The following is a 25932-nucleotide window of genomic DNA, read 5'->3' as shown; positions in this document are numbered from 1 at the left end:
CATTTGTGCCGTTGTGAATGATACAGTTAACAGGTTGGTCTATATCGTTTAAGAAAAGAAAAGAATTGTGGTTTTAAGATTTTCAAACAGGTTGACTTTTCAAACTTGGTTTTGGTGGAGCAAGCAATGGACTGGCCAACTGTCTGGGACAGTAGATGGATAGGCCCCAGCATACCCATGACAATACAAGGGAGTTAAACGTATTCAATAATAGGAGGGATAGTTTCTGAGGGCATGGAAAAATAAATTCTGAACATTTTAAATATCTGGAAGCTGTCCTATCTGGATTTGAGGGAAGAAACACGTGATCCAGGCAGAGAAGAAAGGGTCTTGAAAGAAGCAAAAACTGATAGTGCACACCGGGCCTCAGCTCTGGTGGAGGGGGATGTTTCTCCTCCCAGTCCTGTGAAAGTGTAGCACCAGACCTTGGATTAATAGTTAACTGTGAAAGAGAAGTACTATTAAATAAACATACTTTAGAAAAATAAACTGTATACAACAGGGAATGTTGTAATAAAAACTAACAAAGTAAAGTCCAGAAAAATTCTATCAAATTGAAAATTAAGCAATAAAACAATAAAACGGGAAGTATAACAGCAGTGAAATAATATTAGTGTGAGAATAAGCCTAATATTTTACTTATTTGTTATTGACAATGTTTTTCCATCTATACTGACATAACTTTGGTTTGGGAAAAATACTTCTCAAAAAAGAAAATTGAAAAAATTTATTGTAGGTATTGTTAGAGCTGTAAAAATATGGAGAAAAACATCTAATGTTTTTAACTTGTGTCTGAAAGGAGCAAGTTGAAGATCCATTTCAATGAAAAATGTGTTTTCTGTTGTTTTTAACATCTTCTTGTTCCATTTTTCCCATGATGAAAGAAATATGTACACTTAAAATGTCATTTCTGAGCATTTCTTTATTCAAATAATAGTGAATCAGTGGCAGATGAAAACATGCACTTGAAAAAACTTGTAGTTCTTAAATTAAATCTAGTCGTCGGGCCACAATCTAACTACTCCACTTCATCCCAACATATCCACTTGTAGATGACTAAGTCTTTGTTTTCCTCGTCTGAACTGACATCTAGCCAGAACTGGCTTTAGCTCCAATATTGCTGTTCATTTTGTAGCATTTGCAAGAAAAGGGACACTGAGCAAAATACTTTTTCAATCCCTCTTTCAGAGTTATACCAAATTTCACAAATACTGTCACGCATGCATGCTCCTTTGACTTGGTTAAAAAGAGCAGACACAAATTGAAACATTTCAACGGTCTGCAGTGAATATGTTGTTACTTTATTTTGCAGGATGTTCTTCAGAGTGATGGAAAAAACTTTTTCTTTTGTATTTGTCGTACACAGTAAACTGAGTGTTAATAGTTTGTATTATTTATAAATGAACAATGGTTCTTATCCCCAGAACACCAGGATGTACCAAGGGGTCAAGCATTCAGGAATCAGTTTTTGAGTTGTCAGGATACTGCCTGTTCTTAAAGTGCCACAAAGTTTCCACAGTGATTCCAGTGTGAGAAGAAAACTGTGTTTTTTTACTTTTCCTTGTACTTTGACTTTTCTGTTTTCAGTAGAGTTTGCATATTGACCTTTGAACACATTCTCGTCTCAGTTTCACTCGTTATTTAATGTTTTTCAGTATTGACCCTAAGAACCAAAATTGGATAACTATCCTAAAAAGTCTACTCTGAAGCTGCATTCACCCCGGGCATGTGTGGCTCGCGTTCAAGAATGCAGTAAAAGCGTATTCTTGTTTAGCATATGGTGTCCACACTGGACAAACTGGGAGGGGCTTCCTCTTCTGCAAATCTCTTGTATCTTTCTCCAGGCTTTTTCATCCTCAGCTCTACTGCAATATATGAAAGACCCTGTCATGTAATTCCGTTCCGGCACTAACTGCAAGTATTAATATCTCCTCCATGACCAGTTATTAAACAGATCACACTTTCACGTATTACAAAAGGACGCCATCCATACGTCACTACTAAATCCAACTCCCTGATTGGTCAAAGTTTGACCCACAACTTGTGTTAAATGCAGCACTTTTTTAGCATAGTCTTAAAAATGTGTGTAGCTACACATGAACGCAAGAGAGACCAAATCGTTTCACCTAGACTATTCATTGAATGTGAATGCACAAATGCGCCTTACTGAACGCAGTGTAAACATAGGTTAATATTTGAAAGTTAAAGTCCCACCTTGGTTTGAGCAATTTTTCTGTGCATTTGACCCATCCTTGGGGGAGTGGTGAGCTGCAGACACAGCCGCGCTCTGGAATCATTTGGTGGTTTACCCCCCTAATCCAACCTGTTAATGCTGAGTGTCACACAGGGAGGCAGTGGGTCCCATTTTTGGAATCTTTGGTATGACTCTGCCTGGATTTGAACTCACGGCCTTCTCAGGGCGGACACTCTACCACAGAGCACTGAGCAGGCCTTTATGTAACACAGGTGTCTATATTCTGCAATAACTTGGACAAACTTGATTGTGAGATTCCTTTTCTCGTCCTAGATGTTTGTCTTTGGGTAAGCGTTTCTTACTTAAAGCTTTGATCTTGTGTTAACTCCACCAGATATTTGGGAACGTTCCTGGGCTCTTCTGTCGTGTCCACCACTGTTCTGGGTGACGACCAGCCAGTTAGCATGGCAGTTAACTTCCAGCTCCAGCACAGAGTGGAGGTCAACATTCGTTCATCCTTGAATATTTCTAGAAAAGTTAGTCTGTTTCCTCATGTATATGTTAACCTGTTATCCCAAACAGAATTCTCTGGGAACGGTGTATGATCCGGTGTGTGCCTTCTGGGATTTTGATCTCAGGTGAGTCAGATTGATGGAGCTCAGACAACATTCCTGTGAGATCTGTCAAAACATGCTGTTTCTATCTAACTAGTCCAGAGACTGGTGGCTGGTGGAATACTAAAGGCTGCATGGTCGTGTCCAGACATTATGGTTACACCGTGTGCTACTGCAACCACACCACCAACTTTGCATTGCTGCTGCAAGTCTATGAAGCCCAGGTAATGGTTATTATGATTCTGGGTACACTTTTAATCAAATGGAATGTTCCACTATTTATATGTTATATGCTTTGTGTGTATGTCTATTTTTTTTTTCTTTCCAAGAGGAGTCCAGAAAACGAAAAAGCTCTGCAGGTGCTGACGTTCATTGGCTGTGGAGTGTCTATGTGTGGCCTCCTCTTCACCTTCATCCTCTTCATTGCTGTGGGGTGAGTCACAAACATCGCAGAGTGCACTCTGAAAGCATCAAGGGTGAAAAGCATTTCACAAATCCCTGCCACAGTCGCATCGATAAATGAAAAAGCCGAACATTGTGCTCTGTAAATGTGTGAGCATTTCACTGCAGTGCAGCATTTTTTATGTCAGATTCTGAGAAATACTGTAAAAGCATCACTCAACCTTTATGTTCTGTGCGTTCTTTCTTCTGTTTGTCTTTGCAGTGTCCCTAAGTCTGACCGCACCACAGTCCATAAGAACCTGATAGTTGCTCTTGGTGTTGCTGAGCTGCTGTTAATGTGCAGTGATTGGGCCTCTGACAACAAGGTGAGTTTCCACGCTCGCGCAAACTTGACCCACGTTTGCTGGAATGCTCACCTCACAATTAACATTTCCCCTGAACAGAAGAGCTTCCCATGTGGGTTCAGATGAACATGATAATATTTTTAGATAAAATCACTGTTTTTGTGCTGCACTTATGGTATCTGTGGGGTTGCTTCACCCAGACTTCATTATAAGATGATGTATACCTTCTAGGAGTTGACTAGAGAGGTAAAAATATACTGACAAATTTCCATTCAAAGTTACTGTTATTCAATCTTCAGATAAAAACCTCAGCAGCTAAAGTTCTTTTTGACCAGAAAGGACATCTAAAACAAAAATATAATGTGGAGAAGATGCATGAAGGAGCTTCTTTTTATACTTGAACCAGAACAGGCCCCACCCCTTTTGACTAACATTTACACAGTAATGACGATAAATCTCCAGAAACTTGTTGCTTTATGAATCTGAATTATCCTACTTCTTTAATTATCATTCAACACCTCTTTTCTCCCCTTTTTTGTCTCTAACATCCCTGTTCTTCTTTTGTGACTGGTCCAACATTTTAGCTTGATGATCTCTAACACTTGATGTGGATTTGAACAATTAATTTGCACAAAGTATCAACAAAAAATTAAAATTCCATGTATCTGACTAGCACCAATGATTGATTATTGAAACAGATTCACTCACTAATGAAGCATAACCAGCTTCAGACATTGGTCAACGTGTTCACGATGGCTCTGATTTCCCTCCATCCTCCTGCAGGCGGCATGTTTCCTGGTGACTGCACTCCTCCATCTCTTCTTCATGGCCTCGTTCTCATGGATGCTGGTGGAGGGCCTTCTGCTGTGGAGCAAAGTCGTGTCAGTCAACATCAGTGAGGACCGAAGGATGAAGCTTTATTACATCATCGGATGGGGTAGCTCTTTTAAATAAATTTTTGAGAATGTTCTCAAAGTTTGGATTGATTCTTGGGCATTCTTATAGCATGTTAAAAGGTCCTAAAAAATCAAAAACGTTGTCCAAGAAAATCTGTAACTAAATGTGTTTCTGTAAATGGTTTAGTTTTTTTGTAAGTTTTTAATAGGTACCCCCCACCCAAAAATAACTATAATAATAATTTATCTATTTTTATGCGACTTAACATCCATTTGAGGAGTTCATTCACATGACACACGTTATACATAATGGAGTGAGTGTCTCCTATTTAATGTACATGAGTATTAACAGTTTTATCAAACTAAAACATCTTAGAACAATTGTGTCAAAGTCAAGACCCGGGGATCATTTTATTTTATTGTTTTTAATGGCCCAATGTTATTTTACACTTATTCTTGCGCTTATTTCTAACCTGTATAATTTTGATCAAATATATTTTTGTGGAGAGTAAAATATTTAAAGTTATTTAAGCTTTAAGTTGATTTCTTCTGGAATAATATTCCTGCCTTTTTATCATTTATAATTATGTTAAAAAGTTATGGTTTTAAAGTTTTATAAATTGGCATTCTGGTAGCTTTCTGGACTATTTTGGCATTTACGGTTCTCAGATTTTTAAGGCTATTTTGTAGTTTAGCTAATATTTTAGCTACATGGTAGCTGTTTTGACTAATTTAGGCTCTTTTTCAGTTTTTTGGGGTATTTTGAAGTTTAGTTATTTTTCAGCTACATGCTAGTTACTTTGGGTAATTTGGCTTTTTTTTGTTTTTTTAGGCTGTTTTGGAGTTAGGCTAAAATTAACACACTAAATGTTTAGGCTAATTTATGCTCTTTTTTTCATTTTTTTAGGATATTTTGAAATTTAGCTATTTTTTTCAGCTACATGCTATCTGTTTTGGCTAACCAATTTTTTTGTTGGTTTTTTTGGGGGGCTAAAATTTGCATTTAGCTATTATTTTAGCTGGCTATTATCTTCAGTGTTTTTAGCTATCAATTTCAGCATCTTCAGAGGCCGAATTCAGATTACAGCATTCACACTAGCATAAATACCATATATAGTTTATAATTATGTTAAAAAGTTACAGTTTTAAAGTTTTAAAAATTTTGTTTTAGAGCGTTCAGTGAATATTTATACTGTTCGGCCCACAACCTAAGATGTGTTTTGGATTTTTATCCCCTTGTGTGATGAAGTTTGACACCCCTGTCTTAGGAAGTTGTGTGTTTACATGTGTGTACATGTTTGTGTGTTAACTACCTTCAAAGATGACGTCTCAGAATTCTCCTTTGTCTTTCTTAGATATCTCTTCTTTGGTCAAGTTTATAAGAATGTTGTTTACATAATTTCTCAATAATTAACAAAAATATAAATGCAACAATGTTTAATACGAGGCAAAAGGGGCTCAAACACCCCTACAGCCCAATGTGTGCACACGCCTGCCACAGATTTTCATGGAGCGTGCAGTTGGCATGCAGCTAGCAAGAATGTCCACTAGAGCTGTTGCTCATGAATTTAATGTTCATTACCATCAGCCGTCTCCAAAGGCTTTTCAAAGAATTTGACAGTACATCCAACCAGCTCCTCAAACGGAGACCATGTATAACCACACCAGCCCAGGATCTCTACATCCAGCATGTTCATTTAAAGACCAGCCACTCGGGCAGCTGCTCAAACAATCGGTTTGGAAAGCTGGTCATGCTTAGAATGACGTTAACTCATTTTGTGGCTTCTGATAACTCTTGACCTGTGTAGGTCCTGTTCCTATCAGTCCTAAGGCTGTTTTTATTATATCCCACCTAGAAAACATTACGCGGTGTCTTGTCATGTTACTCTCAGCCTTAACCCAGTTTTTGAAAAAACATCCTGCAGCTGTTCATGTTGCCAAATCTGTCTGCGAGGGTTTGTTTTGTCGCATGATGAGCTGAGAACACCATGTGAGCTGGTCGTACAAACAGTCAGATGGGACTGGCATCTCCATGCATTTGTTCAGAATGCTGCTCAGACTAAACAGCCACCAGGAGCAGAACAGACAAAATATTTAACTGAACAAGCGCCAATAATCCATTTTACTAAAGTACATCTTTAAACATCTTTTTTTCAGTCAGAGTTCAGCGACGATTCATTTTCTTCATCACAATGTTTTCCAGGAGTGCCTGTCCTGATTGTTGGTGTAACACTGGCGGTATCAGTGGACAAATACAAAGCAGAAGATCACTGCTGGCTCAACGTGCAGACTGACACAATCTGGGCCTTTGTGGGCCCTGTTGTGTTTGTCTTAGCGGTACGTATTCTTCTTCAGAAAGTTTTTCAAATGTGAATCTACTATAGTTCAATCCTTCAAAAAGAGATGAGTCCTCAGTAAAAAATAAAAATAAAAATCATGAATTTCTAATACCTGAGCTCACTGAAATGTTTAAAACTCCCCCTAACCATTTTAGATTTAACTGAAACAGCTTGTTTTTTTTTTCCTGTAACTTTGAATTTACACATTTAACACAATAACTGCAACACATGTTATGGAATCATTTTATCGATTTGATAAGAACTTTTTAACATAAAAAGTCTTTGAAGTTGACAGGGCTTTTGTGCTACTTTGAAATTAACCTAATTTAACCATTGTTAGTTTTTTTTTACTTCACAATACAAATATTTTCTATTCAGTATTCTGCTGTATCAGACAAAAAAATATTTATATTTGAATTCTGTGCATCAGGGTTTGTCAGGAATAGGTGCTGTGGGACCCAATATGCAGGAAACCAAGCGTGGTGGAGGAAAATTGAACATTAAATAAACTTAAGCATGACAAAAACCCATAGAGACACAAAAAGGTGACACAGCAGATGACCAGACTATGAATAACTCCAAATTGGAGATGAAGGCTACGTCCGAATTCCCACCCTAATCCCTAATGACTAAAAAATGACAGTGCGGGACTATCTAATGCCCTTGACTTTAAAAAGCAATTCAGAGCATTGATGCACACTAGTATTTCCAAATTTTGGGGACTAGATTCTGGATTTGTAGATTCGGACAGCACTACAAAATGCCAAACGCACTATATAGTGAGTAGGGAAGGAATTTGGACATAGCATAAGAAACACTAAGGACTATTGACACCAGATAGCTGTGGACAATTGACAGTCTTAACTTGGAGTGATTGACATAAAGGAAAACAGCCAAAAGAACATGACTATATGATATGCTATATGAATTATGGAAATTACAGGTAGCATTATGGTAATTCAAAGAATCTCAACATTGGACCTAAGACTCCTATATTAAAGGACTAACACTTTTTCAATGAGTGCCTGCAGCGATGTCATTCATACTTTGGGTGGAGCTACCGGCTTCACCATTTGCAGCTTAATTTGATCCGTAACTACTTGGTCTAAACTAAAACAACGTTTCCTTTTCTATTTGTGTAACCTTGCCGTACTTTGTATTTACATCACCTGATATATGCAAATGCTAGTGACAAGTCATATCAGTGTAAGCTCTGACTCAATTTTGTTCTAAATATCTGAACAAGAAATCATTTTCAAAATGCAAAATATTCCAAAAATATTTTTTTAATTTACAAAATCTTTAAAGTTAATGTTGTAATGTTGTAGAATTATTTTAGTTTTTTGTGGATTTGGCTTGTCAGGAGCTTGTGATGTAGGACCCAATATGCAGGAGACCAGGCTTCACGATAGAAACCTATACATTTAATAAATACACTTAAACTTGACGGAGCCCATAGAGAAACAAACATTGGAGAAAGCGGAAGACTAGAAAAAAATAACTGAAAACTAGAGACTCAAATCAGCTGGGAGTCATTAATACAAGTCAAGACTGCAGTGGAGGATTTACACCTTAAACCTGGTGTGACTGACAAAAGTACAACAATGTAACAAAAAAGATCTGTTTCAATCTGCACATTTTAAATAAGAGATTTTTATGTTCAAAGGTCCAAAAATGTCTTTTTTTTCTGACATTAGCAGCAGTGTTTCAAATGCCGTGCTTTATACCGTGTCTCTTTATGGTCTACCAGAAGCTAAGTCTGCTGGGATGGATTTTTGAAAACCTGACCCTGATAAACACAAAAATGTCTTATGTAAAAATAAGTAAAGTAGTTAAGGAAAGATTATTTATTATTTATTAAAGATTATTTACTATTTATGATTAGTAGTAATTATAAAGGCTTCACTTACATGTGTATGTGGATCTACAGTATATTTATGAGTATGTATCTCTCTTAGGTTGTGTCTGAATTTCCACCCTAATCGTACTATAACATTATACAGTGTGGGACTATCTAGCACCCTGGATTTTAAAAGCAATTCAGACACTAAGTTCACAACTTTACTTTCTTTTTTTTAAATGCCTGATATGACGTCACCAATTCACAAAGAAAATTGAATCAATACAAACATTTCCCGACGTCATGAAAACTTGATGATTTGTTAAAAAGTTACATTTAAATACTTTTTTCTGCAAAAATTGTTCAATCATAATGCATGGTGGTCTATATTCACTAATCTGAGCATTGATGGACGCTAGTTTTTTGCAAAGAAATGTTAGGAAATTTCTAGTGTATTCAATTTTGTCATTTTAGATTCGGACAGCACTACAAAACTACTATATAGTGAGTAGTGAAGGAATTTGGACATAGCTTTACTTTAATTTTTTTATTTTCCAATCCCCTTGTGTCTAAGCATCTTGAATTTGACATTTCTATGTATAGATTTTTCATCTCTTTTGTTTGTCTCCTTAAGTATGCTTTTTTTTATTATTATTATTCCATGAACTAAATCAATTTGAGCTCCAAAAATGTTTTTTTATGTCATGGTAACAAGATTTGTCTGCTTGTAGATGTGCAAATGCAACATTGGCTATCTTTTTTAAAATGTCTCCATTATTGTGTAGACATAATACATTGAATTAAGCAGCCACTTAGGGGTTGTGCCAAGAGACAAGACTGTCAAGTATAGGAAATTAATTCCCAAACAACCAAATAAAATACAACACCCAATAATCAAAAAAGGACCTTAAAAGTAGCATAGGAAGTATGAAATCTCATTTTAAAATGAGCTCAAACTCTCCTGTGCAAAAATATTAAAGGAAGAAGCTTTTCCCTCCATCTCGTGGTCTCTGCAGAAGCTGAGGTTTGCTGTGATCTGTTTTTTCTTCTCCCTGAGCGGGTGGGGCACGATTCCCTCCTCTCCGTGGAGCGTGAGGATAAGTGGATCTGCAGCGGCACGTCTCATGTTTGACCGAGGCCATGTTGATGCTGTTGTCCTCTGCCTGCAGGTCAATGCAGTTGTGCTGTGTCGGGTTGTCATGGTGACCGTTTCCAGCGCTCATCGACGAGCTAAGATGCTCAGTCCAAGCTCAGCATCAAAGATGCAGACCTTTGACCTCACTTGGTGAGATTCAATGGCATGTCTACCGCTCTGTGTCACTCTCTCCCGTCCTGCATTCTGTGCTCTCTCTTTCATAAAAGGTTTTTCTCTCTTGTGCGCCCACGCTCTCTCTGCCATTCCCTCCCTCCCCCTCCCTCACCCGTACACACAGGAGTACTACTTTCTATTTGGGTGAGCAGTCATTGTCAATAGAGACTGTGTGAGAGTTTAAGAGTTCACAGTGGGAGTTGGAAAAGGCTTATCAACTTAACACCTGGTCCTAGCACAGTTGTGTGTGTCTGTTCATCTGCTTGTGTGTGTGTTTCAGGGGTGGGATGGGGTGCAACTTTGGGTCTGTCCTTTAAACCTCTACTCTTCTACAAGTGTGTTTTTGTTGTACCATCTATCCAGTGGTGCTATCTTCTGCTCGATGGTTCACATGATCGATGTTAGAAATATGACTTTTATTTTAAAAAAGGGGAGTAAGAATTTTAACTTTTTACCAGTTGTTAAGCAGTCCTGGTATATGTAAGTCTGAGGCAATATTTTGGAGTCTCTTTTAGGCCCTTTATTGAAACAAGAGTTAACACAATTCATATAAGGATTAACACCGTATTTTCAAAGGCATTTCAACCAAGAAGTTACAGTATTTTGATATATACATTCATGCATTCTTTTGAAAAAGCTGGACTTACTTTGCCTCTTTTCCTAAGTTCACATCGGCCTCATCAACACCTGTGTAAGCGACTACTTCCAATGTAAAGTCTATGTAAGCTCATGGATATGTACATTTCAGATTTCTAAGTTCAAAACTCTAATTTTTAAACGTCACTACGCAAGTTTTTAACAAACGTTTTTGGGCTCTGCATAAAAATATGCAGCAATTGAATGCACTTTGAAACCAAAACCATTTGAACTTTGACCAATCAGGGACTTTGGTTGTAATGTATGGATGGCACCCTTTTTAATTCACAGAACTGCCAGTTTGAAAAGTAATAACAGAGGAGAAACTAATAATAGCAGTTTGTGCCCAGCTGGAATTATATGACATCAAGTCTTTTGTACATCAGAATAGAGCTGTGAAGGAAAAATCCTGGAGCAAGATTCACAAGATTTGCATCGGCAGATTTTTCGCACCAACCCTCTCCCAACTGAGGACATGTATTGGGTAGCCACAGACCAGTGTAAACATGACATTCAGCGCTTTCTTGAACACACATTACATGCCTAATGCTCACACCAGGTATGTAAATAGTAAATAGCGTATACTTGCATAGTGCTTTCTACCTTCCTCGAAGGCCTGAAGCGCTTCACAGTCAAAGACCCATTCACCCATTCACACACTGGTGGTTGCTGCGCTGCCTAACGCTGGCACCAACCTTTCACCAGAGGCAATGTGGGATTCATTGTTTTGCCCAAGGACACTTCAACACATGGACAAACAAGGTGGGAATCAAACCTGCGATCTTCCGATCAGAAGTCAACCGCCCTACCGCTGCATCATGGCCCCCCATCTGTACATAGTATTTGATAGAACTGGATACAGGCTCTGCTTTCCACCATGTAGTGCGGCTCTTGCTGCATTCTGCTAATGGATCCAGAGATCACAGAGCTATCGTTAGGACTGGCTATTCTTTTTAGCTTGTTCTGTGAGGATTGTGCTCCTGGATTTGGTTTTATCAATTGTGTATTGGTTCTGGTCATTTTCTATTTGGAGTTGCCCCCTGTCAGTCAAGTATAGTTAACATGAGGAGAGTCAATAATGAATATAGTCATTCTTGAGGTGGAGTGGCGGCAATTCAAAAGCACAGTCTTATAGTCTACATCTGAGGTGGGCTGAGACCTGGCCCTGATCTCTAAAGACAGGTCATAGACCAGCTCTACTTTCTACTGCAGATACAAATCCTGATCTTTCCAAGGTTCCTGAGATCTATCTAAATAGATCCATCCATCCATTTTTTAAACCGCTTTTGTCCCTTTCGGGGTCACCGGGCTGCTGGAGCCTAACCCAGCCACTTCTGCGAGAAAGCAGGATTCACCTGGACAGGTTGCCAGTCTAGCACAGAGCCACAAGTGCAATCAAGAATGCTTGTGCGCTCCTGAAGGTGCATCAGATACTTGATGTGAATGCAGCTAAACTCGGGAAAAGTCTCTTTTACCAGAACCAAAGACGCACTTTTAGTTCAGTGTACTTCATTGATGTTCTCTCCTGTTTTGGTTTTTGTTTTTTTTTCATAAGTCTTAGTTTTATAACGGGTTATTTATCAAAACCCAATCAAATGTTTCAATTTCATCTTCGTATTATGGTCACTCTTGATGGGTTAGATTGAGACTTTTTATTTTCTGAAGCAATCTGAGGTGCTTTTCTGTTAAGCATACATAACCCACAACACTTAAAACCTGTTCCTGTCTCAAAAGAACATTTAAATGATGTATCTGCAGTCCAATGTTGATGGAGATGTTTCAACACCGCTCTCCCTCTGTCCTCTTTTCATTCCGTTGCAAACAAACTGAAGGAGATGTATGCGCCAGCTGTGTTTCGTCAGTTCAGGAGATTAGAGCTAGAACGACTTTCAAAACTAAACAGAAGAGACAGTCGGCTTTGTCCTTGCACAGACTGCAGCCTGAAAACTCAATTTTTCTACCCAGGTGCAGCACCGCACTGACAATAGTTATTTGAACAAAGGCGACCTTTTTCTTGCCCTGTGAAATGTTTATTGGCCATATAAGCACCAGATCATTGAAAAGATGATTGCCAACGAACAGAAAAATAACTTTAGCAGTCCGCAAGTTTGAAGTTGCTCAGAGTTTTTTTTTTTTTTTTGTGGTAAGAAATTTATAGAGGGAATATCTGCAGAGATATTATATTTAAAACTATCTAAAAAAAATCAATAGCTGCATTTACATGGACACAAGTAACAGGATTAAAAGCCTGATCAGAATAAAAAAGGCTTTATGAAAAACACTCCATTTAGGATATTTTGACCCCATCAGATTCATCCATCCATCCATTTTCTTGACCGCTTCGTCCCTTTCGGGGTCGCGGGGTGCCGGAGCCTATCCCGGCCACTGATGGGCGAAGGCGGGGTACACCCTGGACAGGTCGCCAGTCTGTCGCAGGGCCCCATCAGATTCATTTGGACCAAAATTTCCTTCCGATTGAGATAAGGGGGTTATGGTGATTGTTGATCCAATCGTGATGCACATAAACAATTTACTCCGATTGTGGGTGATTACTGCGCTGGCTTTTACACCATGTTTAGATATATGAGATATGAGGTATGAGGCTTTGGGGCATAAAGAACCGTGAGTCCAAGCAAAACAGCCGGACGTCGGAGCTCCGTGTCTGCAAAGGGGGAATGCTTTGTTACATGTGTGCTCCGAAAGAGGCTTTGAAACGCGGTCCAGCCGGCTGCTCCACACGAACTAGCTGCCGCACTCAGGAGTACCGGGTCTCCGAGCAGAGGAGCGGCTTCAGGACAGTGTGTGTGCTTTTGAATGCGAAAATGCTAAAGCAGTGAAACTGTGCAAACAATCGTGAATTTGTGCGATCGACCGGCCAGACTGCTTCAACTCTTAATCAGTGAACTCAAAAGAACTATCCTCTCTCACTCTTTACTCCTCAGATTCATCTAGTGGCTACTTGTAGAGGAGGGAGGACTAAAGTTATGGAATGTAGAAATGATCAACCGAATGTCTCTCCCTCTTCTACATGTGTCAAAGCAAACACTGTTCAGCTTTTAGACGTAATACATGCGGGCAAGATGCATATTTCTGCATTGTCCACACGTAACCCAATTGTAACCCTAACCCTATCCCTTCATCCAGGTTGGCGGCCATCTATACATTCTCTCACCCAACTCGTCATATATTGACTTTTGGTTTTGGCCCCCTCTGCGTCACTGTTTGACGTTTTCACATGCTGGCTGTTCCCATTAAATCAAGGATTCCCAACCCTTGGGACGCGGTACCGGACAGGGTACCAGATGAAGTACCCGATGCGGAACCGGCACCTGGTTAGGGTTAGGGTACTGGATTAAGGTACCAGTGCGCGTCCCATGGTCTGGGGACCTCTAATTAGCATCAAGCACCCCTCGGACCGGGACCAGTTTGTGGCCTGGTGGTTGGGGACCCATGATTTAATTGGAGCAGCCAGTACGTTAAAAAATGATGAGTTGAGGACACTTGAAACGTCAAAAAGTGACCTGGAGGAAACCATTCAATATATGATGAGTGTGGGTGGGAAAATGTGTTGGGCCAAGAAAAAATTTAGAACATTTCATGCAAATAGTCACTTTAAAAAATCTAAACAAATACAAAGTTTGATCTGGCTCAGAAGATCATCTCAGTCTTTGTGAACTGCAGCCATGATTGTCTACAACAGGACTCTGCTACTTCTTCTACAATCAATTATGCTATTTTAGAAAATTCATGTCAAAGGATTTATTCTGATCAGAGTGTGACAGATGTTAACAGAATATGATACATTTTTAAGGCCCCTTGTACACAGTTGAATTCTAATCCAACCTTTGATCTGATTAAAGACATTATACACACATACACACAGTTACTTGTGTCAAGAGACTTGATCAGCCTTATAGCTTAACATGTGTAAATATACAAACTCTACAAATACTTGGATATAATCAATGAAAAATATCACATTTATTATATTCAAACAAATTTTCTCTTAAAATTCTTCTTTTAGCATTTTTTATCTGAAGTTACACATTAGCATTTTTACTGCCGTTAGTATTTCAGAAGTTTTGCCAAACATCTCTTCTTTGGTTTTCTGTGGTCAGATCAAATTCACAATGCTTTGTATTTATTCAAATTAAACTACTGATGCTTTTGACATAGACACTAGGGGTTCTAATTCATCTGTCCTGACTACCAGAAGCTGTGCTTCAAGTTCTGAATGATCCTTCAGGCACACGCGCAGTTTTAGAATTTACAAACAACAAAGTCACCTGTGACCTCCCGGTGACCCACGTGAGGCTTTAAAGTCTTGTGTTATCGGGAGCGTGGTCCCAAACTCTTCTTATGAGAATGCAGGAACCAGAGGGAATCATAGAACTGTAGATACATATGCAACTTTCATTCTTTATGCAATCTTCTAAATGAGTCATAACCACATGTTGTGGTGTAAAGTACAGAAAGTAAAAATAGAAAAAAAGTAAAATAATACTTTCCAATAAAAAGATTTAGAGGTGGTTTCATTCAGCTTTCTTTTCCTATACAGGGTAACTTCTGACATATTTCTCTTTAGCTTTAGCTCACAAAGACATGGTCACTTGTGTTTTGTTGAGGTCCCCACACCAACTGATAATCAGTCCATCAAGTTAAGCTACTTGACAGCAGCTGGCTGACATTGAGCCTCTAAACACAGAGGCAGAGTTTGGTTTAATCCTGCATGTATGCCTGTGTTGACGCTTCTGTAAAGAACCATACAATCATTTCTAATAACCTGACACATAAACACATGGAACTGCTGGAGGAAGACTTTCTCCAATCATCTGATGTATACGTGTGTGTTCACAGGGCCGTCACTCGCCCGGTTCTCATCCTGCTGCCCGTCCTGGGTCTGACTTGGCTGTGTGGAGTGCTGGTCCACCTGTCTGTGGTCATGGCTTATGTCTTCATCGCGCTCAATTCTTTCCAAGTAAGCAAATGTTTTGTAGAGAGCCACAGCAATAGAATGTGGTGTTCTGAAGAATCATTAAACCAAGATTGGAAGTGTATAACAATGAGACAGTGTACGATGAGAGAGAATTCTACACCATTCAACGACATGAAGAAAGGTAGGTTGTAAATGTCTCAAACACAACAAAGTGATTCAAATACAGAACAAGAATATGAGAGAAAAGCTAAATGCATACGACTGCGACAACGCAAAAGAAATTACAAATGAAAACATGAAAAAACCCATTTGTACTCAAGAGTACAAAGTACTCACAACCTGCATTTTTTACTTAAAGAGATTTACTATAAGGATTTCTCAGCACACTGTGAATAAATACATGTTGGCAATTAAGCATCCAAATCTGAACCACAAACCAAATACAAACTTTTAAATTGCATCACATGGAGACAATTGTCCTTTTTTAAATAAATAAAAGATTATGTGCTTTATGGATGTTTGGTTAAAAAACATTTACAAAATATTTTTTATTGCAAAATTAGTAGGTTTATCAATTTCCAGTTATTTTCTTTCTTTTGACCCGTTTCATGAAAAGCCTTTCATAAATATTTCTCTATTACTCAATTTTAAACAAACAATCTTGACAAAAAATCAAATGTGTGCTAATTTATAAGTTTAGTAATTGATTTTTTTTCATCTTGTAAAAAGCATACATATTCCTATTTTGCAGCTACTTCTTTAGTATTTTTGGAAGAAAGGAAGATAATTAATTTGATTAATAATTGGAGGTTTTGCTTCAAATTCCATGAAAAACTTTGTGATGGAGGCTTGTTTGTTAAAGCATTAGGTATAAAAAGCAGTCAACTGGACTTAGTTTATGCTATATTATCTTTCACCTCTTCTCTGAAAAGCTTTTTTTTTTTAGTTACCAATCATTAACTGAATATGCGTATAGAAAAGGGGATCTGTTCAAAAACACTGATAGAAACGACATTATGTTGGTAAAAAGGTAAAAAGATGTAAATTTGCTTCACAGTTCAAACTGGAGAATAAGTCGAACTTTTTGGAGAATTTTATTAAACACAATACAAAAACAAGAACTGACATTTCATTTTAAAATGCAAATCATAATAACGGAATAGATGACAATAGTAGACTCAATGCATGCGTGCATTAGTACTGTTACACTCTCGTGCTTATTTAGCTTCATGAAAGCTAAATAAGCTCTAAATATCGCTCTATCAATATATCCATGTATCTAGAGAGAGAGATAGATATCTCAAGATTTTGGACTAAAGTAACTTAATTTTGTTCAGATTTTTGAAATGTGATTTGAATCATGTAAGAGTGAAAGATACAAGCCTAGTGAAAACAAATCATCTAAATGTAGATTTTTTTTTTTTTTCAAAATATGTTCAATCAAAGTAGATTCAAACTCCTTTCCATTTATTGCAGCGTTTAAGTCAATATCTGCTTACAATTTTCCTATGACTTTTATTTATTAATGTTCTCTACTATTTTTGTCTGTCGCCTGAAAAACGATCCTCTGTATCTTTTCTTGCACTCTTATGTGTGAGTCTTTGTGTTCGTATGTTTGGGAGGCAGCAGCCAGAGCTTTGAACGACAGGTCAGACCACATCCGACTTCAGCTCTCCTCCACAAATAAAACGTCATTCACTTCCTCTCCCATGCGCTGCTTATGCTCACCATTTTCCATACTCTGTTCTTGTTTCCTTTACACCTTTCAGAAAATGTGCTTTCTTTCTCTTTGCTTGTCCGTTTAAGCCTTTCCTACCCCTCTTTGCCCTTCCCGGGCTCTAATTAATCAAAACGAGCTAGCCCCTGGGTGACCCCAGAGAGATGCTAGTTAATTTAGATTTACTGCCAGTGTCCATTTGAGGCCAGATAACACTACAGTAGGAGTTTTTCCTCATGTAGGTAGGAGGATCAGGCCTAGCCAGCCTTTCTTTTTATGAAAATAGGGAGAGGTGGTAATGAAACAAAACTGTGCTCAATAAAAGGCTCAGCAGAGATAGGACTCCTGTGAGTTGCTGTGTGCCTCAGTTGAAAGAAAATGAAATATTTGTCAATTATATTTATTGGCTGAATTATGTGTCCGGTTCTGTCTGAAGTCAAATCAAGTAGAAGTGGGACATTTAAAAGCTGTTTCCTCTGAACTCATCTTGAGGTTGGCGCAGTGGCCGAGCACCGTCTGCACTTCTAATCACAACAAGGTTCTTTGTAGTACAAAGACAAAAATTTGGAAACTTGAGTAATCTCCAATTTTTTTCTATTTTTCCCTTTAAAATGAGACATTGGCTTGGATAAACGTTTAGTTTTTTTGTAATCGTTTGTCTTTGTAAGGTTTAAGAGCAGGGGTCTGCAGACTGTGCTCCATGGCTTTATAAATATGCAAACAATTTGAATAAAAGTTGAGTTTGTTTTAATTGAGTTAATTAAAGCACGTATTCTAATCTGCTGTGCAGCAGTGTCTAGTCTAGTTCAGAGGCAAAGGTCTTAAAGTATGGAATTCCATTTACATGTAAAGATTAAAAAAGAAATTGGATTCTACATTTGTTTTTTACTAACAAAAGCAGGTATAAGCACCAAAGCCATACTTATAAAAAAAAGCATTTCATTTTGTTTTGTTTTTTTTTTCTTACATTTTTAATTCATAAAACTTCTGCAGCAGGAAGAACTTACACTGTAAAAAGTGAAACAACTTGTTGCAACTAAATTATTATTTTGTATTAAATTAAATCTTTAAGTTGAGTAAACTATCATAGTAATTAATTTAAATTAGTTAATTGGATTTGATGAACCCTAATAACTTTAAATGTAACAAATTACAGAACATTTAATTCATTAAATGATTTACTTTTTTCAGTGTTTAATACAGTGTTTTATTTTGAAAGGAACTCGTATGTAGTATAGTATCACAAAAAGTAAAGAAGTTCAAGTTATTTATTGAATAATAAAACACCATTATAGTTCAGACATTGTAAATTTTTAAATGCTACATTTAAAAAATATATGTTTTAATTTCCTCATTAGGTTGCATCTCTCACTTGGTCCTGGTCCATAAGAATTTGGACCAAATAGTTCTTTTCGCATTAAAGGTTGCAAACCGCTGTTAGACTAACGTCTGGTCTCCCAAACATTTATCACCTATATAAACATGTTCTACTGCATTGTATTTAACAGCAGTTTTTACAGGGTCCCTTTTTGTTCTTCGTTTCTGTCCGTTTGCAGCTGCAGAAAGGAAGAGGAGCCACTCGGGCAGTGCATATCACAGCATGGCATTTGTAGCATAGATTAATTCTCAAATATTTTTTTCTTGCTCTTCTCCACAGGGCCTGTACATCTTTTTAGTATACGCTGTTTACAACAGTGAGGTAAGGAAGCATTTGTTTGTGTTGCATTTGAGGCAGTGTGGGTCTTTGTGGAGACAGCAAGGCCTTTTGGAGAAACCTTCTGCTGCTTCTCACATAGGTGAGGAATGCCATCAAAAGGATCAAGGAAAAACGAAAGGCCTTATCTTTCACGGTGAGTGGACACAAAAGCCATCCTATGACAGAAACTTTTTTGTAATTCCTTATAAAATTGGGATATGTTTTCAGAACTGCTCCCAGCCAAACAGCTTCCTACATTCCCAGAGGGTCCCGGTTTCCTCCTGGAGCCGCAGTCCTCCAACTCCTTCCAGTCCAGAGACCAGTGAGACCTCAGGAGCCAACAGTTCCACCTCCATGTCATTAGTGATTAAGAACGGTAGGCAAACAACAAGGACTTTTGTTATAGATACTGGTAATCAGGTCTAATTAGATATAGAGTATAAGCAGTTGGATGCTGTGATGTATTTTATTTAGGGAGGTTTGTTATTCATTCACAGTATGCTGTGTGAACCTCAAGAATGTTCAGTTAATGTTTCTGTAATTCATTAGCATGAAGTTATTCATGTTTAGGATCTGTTTAAATGTGAGGCATAATTAGGACCGATTGGGACAGTTTTGCATTCTGATTTTAAGTAAATCGGCTGCAGCAGGAGGAGCTTTTTGACACAGGGTGGGTTTTATGTTGAAAGGAACTAGTGTGGGCTGCTGTCAGAAATTGAAGAAGTTACAACTGATATATATAAATATATATACACTGTTTTAATTTGGTTTTTGCCATATTTAAGTTACAATTACATTCAAGTTACAATGTTTAGTTGACAAAATAGCATAAATATTGTGCATTTTTAACGATAAAGTGAGACTTTGTGGCCCTCGTTGGGTTCTGGTCTGCATTAAACTAGACCGAATACCTGTTTTAGTGTTAAAGGTTGCAGACTTCTGCGTTAGGCCAAGCACAGAGGAGAATTGTTTACCCTTATTGGACCTCTCCAGCATAAATCTGAAACTGGAATCTCATGTTTGACTCCCACATCCCACTTAAATGTAAGCTGTTAGAAGTTATCAGAATATTTCAGTTCTGACCAGGATCTCCACCTACAAAGTCAGAAGGAACCAGTAAACAGATCCACATGAGGACGGCACGTTGAACAATGTGTTTATGCTGTCCAGTGCAGTCAGGAGAGCTCTGATCTGTGGACTGGAAAGAATGAACAATTCCTCTCAAAAAGAGGAACTACATCAGTCCATGACTCAGCAGTTTACCTGAACAGAAGTGGACGCTCCTTTGAAGATAATAAAGTCACAATTTGGACAGAATAAATGAATGTGAAATCATTTATCTTAATGTTTAGTCATAATGGCTCTTATGGGTGAATACTGGCTGTCTGCGGGTGAAAAATGGACTAAACTGTTCAGGCCAAGCAGGTGGTCCACACAACATATCAAGACCACAGACCGCTCTGTGAGTAAGTAGAGCCGGTAGAGCGAAAATGCTCTAATTGTTTTCTATGGGTATGCTGCGGGCAACAATCCGACATTTAAACAAATGTCAGGGGAAGTAAGCGTCAAGACGTTTCTTCAACCTCCAAAATCCTGCGCACAATGCAAGGAGATAGTTAGTCCTGTTCCAATGATAAGTGTTTTCTTCTTGCACAGCCTTACTCCTAAATGAAGAAATTGGAAAACAAAAGTGTTGTGCGTGGGCATCCTACGTATCACCTGCATTGCCCATGCATGCAGCCAGTACTCGCATCTTACGAACGATTAGCGTGTGGCGTAAGGGCGCAATATCATCACCATGTGGGTCATAAATGTCAAATCTAAATTCTTCCTCTACTAGAAAAACTGTATTCAAATTCTGACGCTACTCCCACTTGATGACATCATCAATAGTCACCAGTCAGCTACGTTAGCGCGGAGCTGCTAACACTCAGAAATACCTAAGAACATCAGTTTAATAACATAAAAAATACCATACCGAAACAAGAAGTCATCACTTACATTACAATGTAAACTTAAGTGCTTTAGAGCACCCCCACATGAAGAAAAGTGCTTCTCCTCGACACCCTCGCGGTGGATGAGTCTACTTCCCTCCACCGCAAGAGTTAGCCCTTAAAAAAACTACTGCGGGCAATCCTATCCCTTCAAATGCCCCTACAATTGAAGGAGTCGGGAGAAACTGTAGGGGTAGGGGAAGAATTCAGATTCGGCCTTACAATGCCTTTTATCACATGCACGACAACTGTACGTTCCACTTCCATGATGTCCTTTATAGTAAATGAGCGAGTATCAAGGGAACTTCTAGACAAACCTGCAGTCCTCTGGAGATGCAGCCCCTCCTCTATATAACAATCCATGACACTGGACAACCTAAAAACTTGCAGCACCCATTAAGGTCAACCATGAGACTATGAGGCTTCACAGCTAACACGAGAGGTGCAATATTTGCAAATAAATTGGTCAATCAAAAGAGACTTTTTTTTTTCAAAAACTCCCTAAATGATCAGTTATCACATTATGCAGGATTCCTTCAGGGGAGAGCTCAAGGAAAATACAAATGCTGTTCAGTTGACAGATCTGTTTGCTTCGGAATGTGCTCTTAGATTGTTTTATTTGGTTGACAGAAATCAAATATTGTTTTAACCTCTTAAGATCTGAGCTAATATATTTGAGCTAACCCCTCTACACACCCAGTCACAGGGCCACAGTTAAGGAGAATTAACTAAACGTGATGTCCATGTTTGTGGTCGCTGGGTCAGAAGAGGTTAAGTTGACAGAAGACTATAGTATAAGTCACCCACATTCAGAGTTAAGAACATGCTGCACAGATTGGTTTGATATGTTTACTGCACAGAATTCCCATTTACTTTTAACACTACTGAACATCAGCAGCTCACTGAGAGCGTCCCGCCAACAGCAGTCTGTCCTGTTTGTGTGAAGCGATGGTTAAAAAGCCTGTTGTTTTAAGTCAGGATGACGAACAAAACGACTTTGTCAAAAACAATTCTGCCTTTAAAAATCACTTCATTGTTGATTTGTGATTCATATCAAGAGCTTCATTGTTTCTCTGTGTGTTAAAAATTGAGGCTTTGTTTTTTTATACTCCGCTTGACTTTGGCCTTGCACAAATAAATGTTTGGGTTTCTGAAGACAAAAGCCAATTCTAATTTAAAATATGTCTTTTCTTTTATCAGAGAGTTTCAGAAAGGAGAGTTTTGTGAGTTTCTCCATGAAACAAGCATCAGAAAACCAAGTAAGCTACGCGTCAGCTTTGTGACTGCACAGTCTGCGCATCACTGTGATTAAAATCTGATCTGTTTTGGCTTTAACAGGTAGTGCAGCTGACGGCGTTCAAGCCATCAGGTAGGAACTTTCACTGGTCGTTTGACTCCATCAGAGTTGAAATATGACTGTCGATGTCCAAACTAAAAAGAGTTTCTCTGATCTTCCAGTCACATTAAATCTCTTGTTAATATTATTTTTGTTCTTTGCCGTTTATCCCCACTTTTCCCCTACATCCACAGCTTTTTCAATAGTGTACATGCCAACTCTTGGTCTACAGCAGGGGTCCCACTGGGGGCCAAAATCCAAAACACACCTTCGGTCGCGGGCCAAACAGGATTAATATTTATTAAATACACTAAAACTGATTTTTTTTAAACTTTAAAAACATAACTTTTTAACTCGGACCACACCTTGGGACGCAGTCGGTACCCTAACCGTATCTGGTACCGCGTCCAGAACCACTACTGATCTGCGTCTAATACTGGGTTAAGGTTAGGAAACCGGTTCATGTCCCAGTACCAGATTGGTACCAGTTTGCGGCCCGGAGGGCAATTTAATTTAATGTAAAAAAAAAAAAAACTACGTGTTAGTGACACCCAAAACATACATTTTTGACTTTGAGCGGTCCTTAATCATGCATCAATATGTGACAAGTTGGAAATGAGAATATGTTACAATAAGTTACCAGCACAAGAAAACATCAAGCCGTTAATGACAAAAATATAAAATGATCTGGTGGGTCGGATATAATTACCCAGCAGGCCGGATCTGGCCCCCAGGCCTCGACTTTAATGCATATGGTCTACTGGAATTTTACACCTATAATGATAATCATTGTTTTTATATCATCAGAATTATACAAATAAGAGTATTTATGAGAATAGGTAAAAGCTGGGGGTGTAACAATTCATCCATCTTTTTCAACCTAATCTATTCCTTTTGGGGTTACAAGGTTGCTGGAGCCTCTCCCAGCTACTGTTGGGCGAAGGCAGGGTGCACCCCGAACAGGTCGCCGGTGTTGTAGGGAACACAATCACTCTTACACACACATCTAGAGACAATATAGCAGGGGTTCAACCAATCAGGCGTGTTCAGTCCATCAGACACTGGGCTCACAATCCAGCTAATCTGAAATGACTGAAGCAGGTTTTCATTGTCATTATAAAATCATTTCAAAATGGAGTAAATCGATTACTTCAATATTGGAAAATATCATTAGATAAAAGGTACGGTGGTTTATTTTACTATAATGTAAAAATGACCAAATGCCAACAGAGCAGACCACACATGTGATCAACCATCATTACAGTCCAGCGTGTGGAAACACATTGAAGTTAGCAAAGTCATGTGACCATACAGTGGAGTAGAATGTTCCAGAAACTTGTATTTGATTATTACGATGTGGAAAAACAACAGTGGGCTGAACTTTATCAAGCTAAAATGCGAATGAATTTGACATTCTTTCTTGTTTACTTGTTTATTTGTACATATAATTTATTTACACTTGATTATCTTGCAAGAAATACAAGGAATCTGGAAATCTTCATCTGAACTGTTCAGTACCAGGTATTCATCTCTGAGTCACACTGGTTGAAGTCAGTCAGTGAATCAAATCATTCAAAATGAACCAATATTGACTATGAATCATATCGTCAACCGCAAATGATGATATGAGTTGAATAGCAACTTAAATGAATCCTTCCACCCCGACTAACTTCCCAACCAAGGCTCCATTCTAAGAAGCATAACTTCTTCCATCCATGGACCCATAGCTACTTTCTATTCTTATTTTTTATATTGTTCAGACCTTTCTCTATTTTTTTTTTCTTCCTGTAGCTCAGCACTCATTCAAAGTCAGTGCAGCCTTGCCTGAAACCCGGTTTTCACCAGAGTGAAAATGTGTATTTTTCAGCTAAATTAATGCCCTGAAATGTGTGCTTCTAAATCCCAAAAGACACGTTTTGTAGTCTACATTTTCTCTGTAGCATTCTGGAGGAGGTTCATTAATTCAGTTAATATTACAATTTCAACAGGAAGAATAAACAGGGTGATAAACAAAAGGCCTACAGACCTGCTGTACTAATAATCTTTATTCTCTGTGTAATAAAAGTGAATTATTTTTCCATAAATTGCACTACTATTAATGATAACCAATTAATTGGGCATTGTCTGAGAAATGAGTCAGCTTAAAGCAACCCCACACATGTTTCTGCAGCATGTGCTTTGCTGTCAGCGCCTCTCGTATCCCAGCATCCACCTGTGGCCTCTGTCCTTCCTGTGGAAGGAGCACATTCAGCTTGGTGTTCTTACTGCTGATGAGCTTTCAAATCACATTAAAGGAGTATCTGCAACAGCCTTGAGACAAGGAAACATGATTTGATCCTGGGCTGATTGAAATCCCTCATTTGCTTTCTGAGCTGAGTGAATGAACTGACTCATACACCATATAGTCTGCCGTGCTGTTTTCAAGGCAGAGCTCTGTTTATACTCTCATTTCTATGCTTATTATCCAGACGTAGACACAGATCCCAATATACAGAAGATGCATTTTCTCTGTAAAAGCTTTTGAGGGCTGATGAAGAAGACATCATCCTCTTGTTGACTTCAATCCTTTGGGTCAGAGCAAGTCTTCAGATAATACAGATTTAAATGTGGTTCAGAGGGCTGAGTGGAGGATGGAAATAAAAAAAGATGGTCTCCATTTAGCTGTATGGGATTAGGTCTGTGTGAGAATTGCTGCCACATCCTTTCTTAAAGTGACGCGCCGCAGATGGTTGTGGTATTAGCGGAGGGTTAAATCACTGTCAAAAGCTTTGAATTTGCCAGCAGGGAAGAGTAGAAAGTTTGCGATAGGATTCATTAAATGCAGAAGCGTCTGCGAGGAGCGCCTCGGCTGTGGTGTTTGAGTGCTGCTCGCTTGCATTGTTGGCTGCAGAAACAAAGCGCAAGTTTACCTCCTCAGTCAGGGAGGGACGGCCGTGGCCATTCACACCGTCAGCCATTAAACACTCCAGCACCTGCTCTCGCTCTCACTGCGCACCCCCACCGCCCCCTCTTTTGTACACGCACACGTTCATCAACACGAGTTGGCAAATGAGCGCGACGTTGCAGATAATGCTTTTCACTGTACAGGTTGCTGAACTGCAGATGGAGCGCGTCCTGTTCCCATTGACCACACACTCCTGGCAGGACAGAGCTGGAAACACACCCCAGGGACGAGTATCACCAAGGAAAGATCAACCGTCATCTTGTTCCAGTTCACTCTCAGACTAGTAACTCCCCATGAAGATTCATGGATATTATGACTAAAATGTGCACAGTTAGCGAGGGGGATTATTATTCTAGTAATGCCTTCTGAGAATCACGTTGCATCCAATTGACTGTTTTTAGATGATTTAGCCTGAAGACCCAGTCCAATGGAAATGGTGTTTTTAACATGCTCTTGTGGCATTTTTTTCTCACGATTGAGGACATATATAAAGAAAATTAAGATTAAAAGTGTGTTTTGGAGTATTTCTTTATTCAGTAAGTTGTGAAACAAGAGCAGATGAAAACATGCTGTTGGAAAATGATCACACTTGTGATGTAGAGAATGCTCAGTGCTCCATACTGATGCATTCACTCTGAAACCAAAGCCTCATTTCCACCGAGCGGTCCGGTCTGGTCCAGTAAGGAGTTGTACGGGACGGTCTAGTTAATTCTGGCAAGCGCTTCCATTCAGTTA

The 25932-nt window shown here is 38.7% G+C and overlaps 1 protein-coding gene across 2 annotated transcripts in view; it reads left to right on the top strand.

Moving 5' to 3' along the window:
• Nucleotides 1–25926, top strand: part of adgrd2 (adhesion G protein-coupled receptor D2) — a 47577-nt gene extending 21651 nt beyond the window's left edge. The window contains exons 12-26 of one of the 2 annotated variants that reach the window (XM_024276347.2): nt 2589–2694; nt 2777–2832; nt 2906–3032; nt 3138–3241; nt 3473–3575; nt 4338–4491; nt 6654–6787; nt 9799–9914; nt 15432–15552; nt 18885–18926; nt 19024–19077; nt 19152–19299; nt 22118–22176; nt 22256–22286; nt 25341–25926. In XM_024276347.2, coding sequence (XP_024132115.1) covers nt 2589–2694; nt 2777–2832; nt 2906–3032; nt 3138–3241; nt 3473–3575; nt 4338–4491; nt 6654–6787; nt 9799–9914; nt 15432–15552; nt 18885–18926; nt 19024–19077; nt 19152–19299; nt 22118–22176; nt 22256–22286; nt 25341–25348 — 1363 coding nt within the window. In that variant the 3' untranslated portion in view covers nt 25349–25926. Of the gene's footprint in view, nt 1–2588; nt 2695–2776; nt 2833–2905; nt 3242–3472; nt 3576–4337; nt 4492–6653; nt 6788–9798; nt 9915–15431; nt 15553–18884; nt 18927–19023; nt 19078–19151; nt 19300–22117; nt 22177–22255; nt 22287–25340 lie in introns of both variants that reach the window. The other variant, XM_036213718.1, reaches the window with a different exon arrangement.
• The last annotated feature ends 6 nt before the right edge of the window (nt 25927–25932 follow it).

Source organism: Oryzias melastigma, linkage group LG9 (genome assembly GCF_002922805.2).
Source record: "Oryzias melastigma strain HK-1 linkage group LG9, ASM292280v2, whole genome shotgun sequence".
Taxonomy (NCBI): Eukaryota; Metazoa; Chordata; class Actinopteri; order Beloniformes; family Adrianichthyidae; genus Oryzias; species Oryzias melastigma.
The sequence above is the reverse complement of the archived record's forward strand: the minus strand, read 5'-3'. Positions and strand labels throughout refer to the sequence as shown.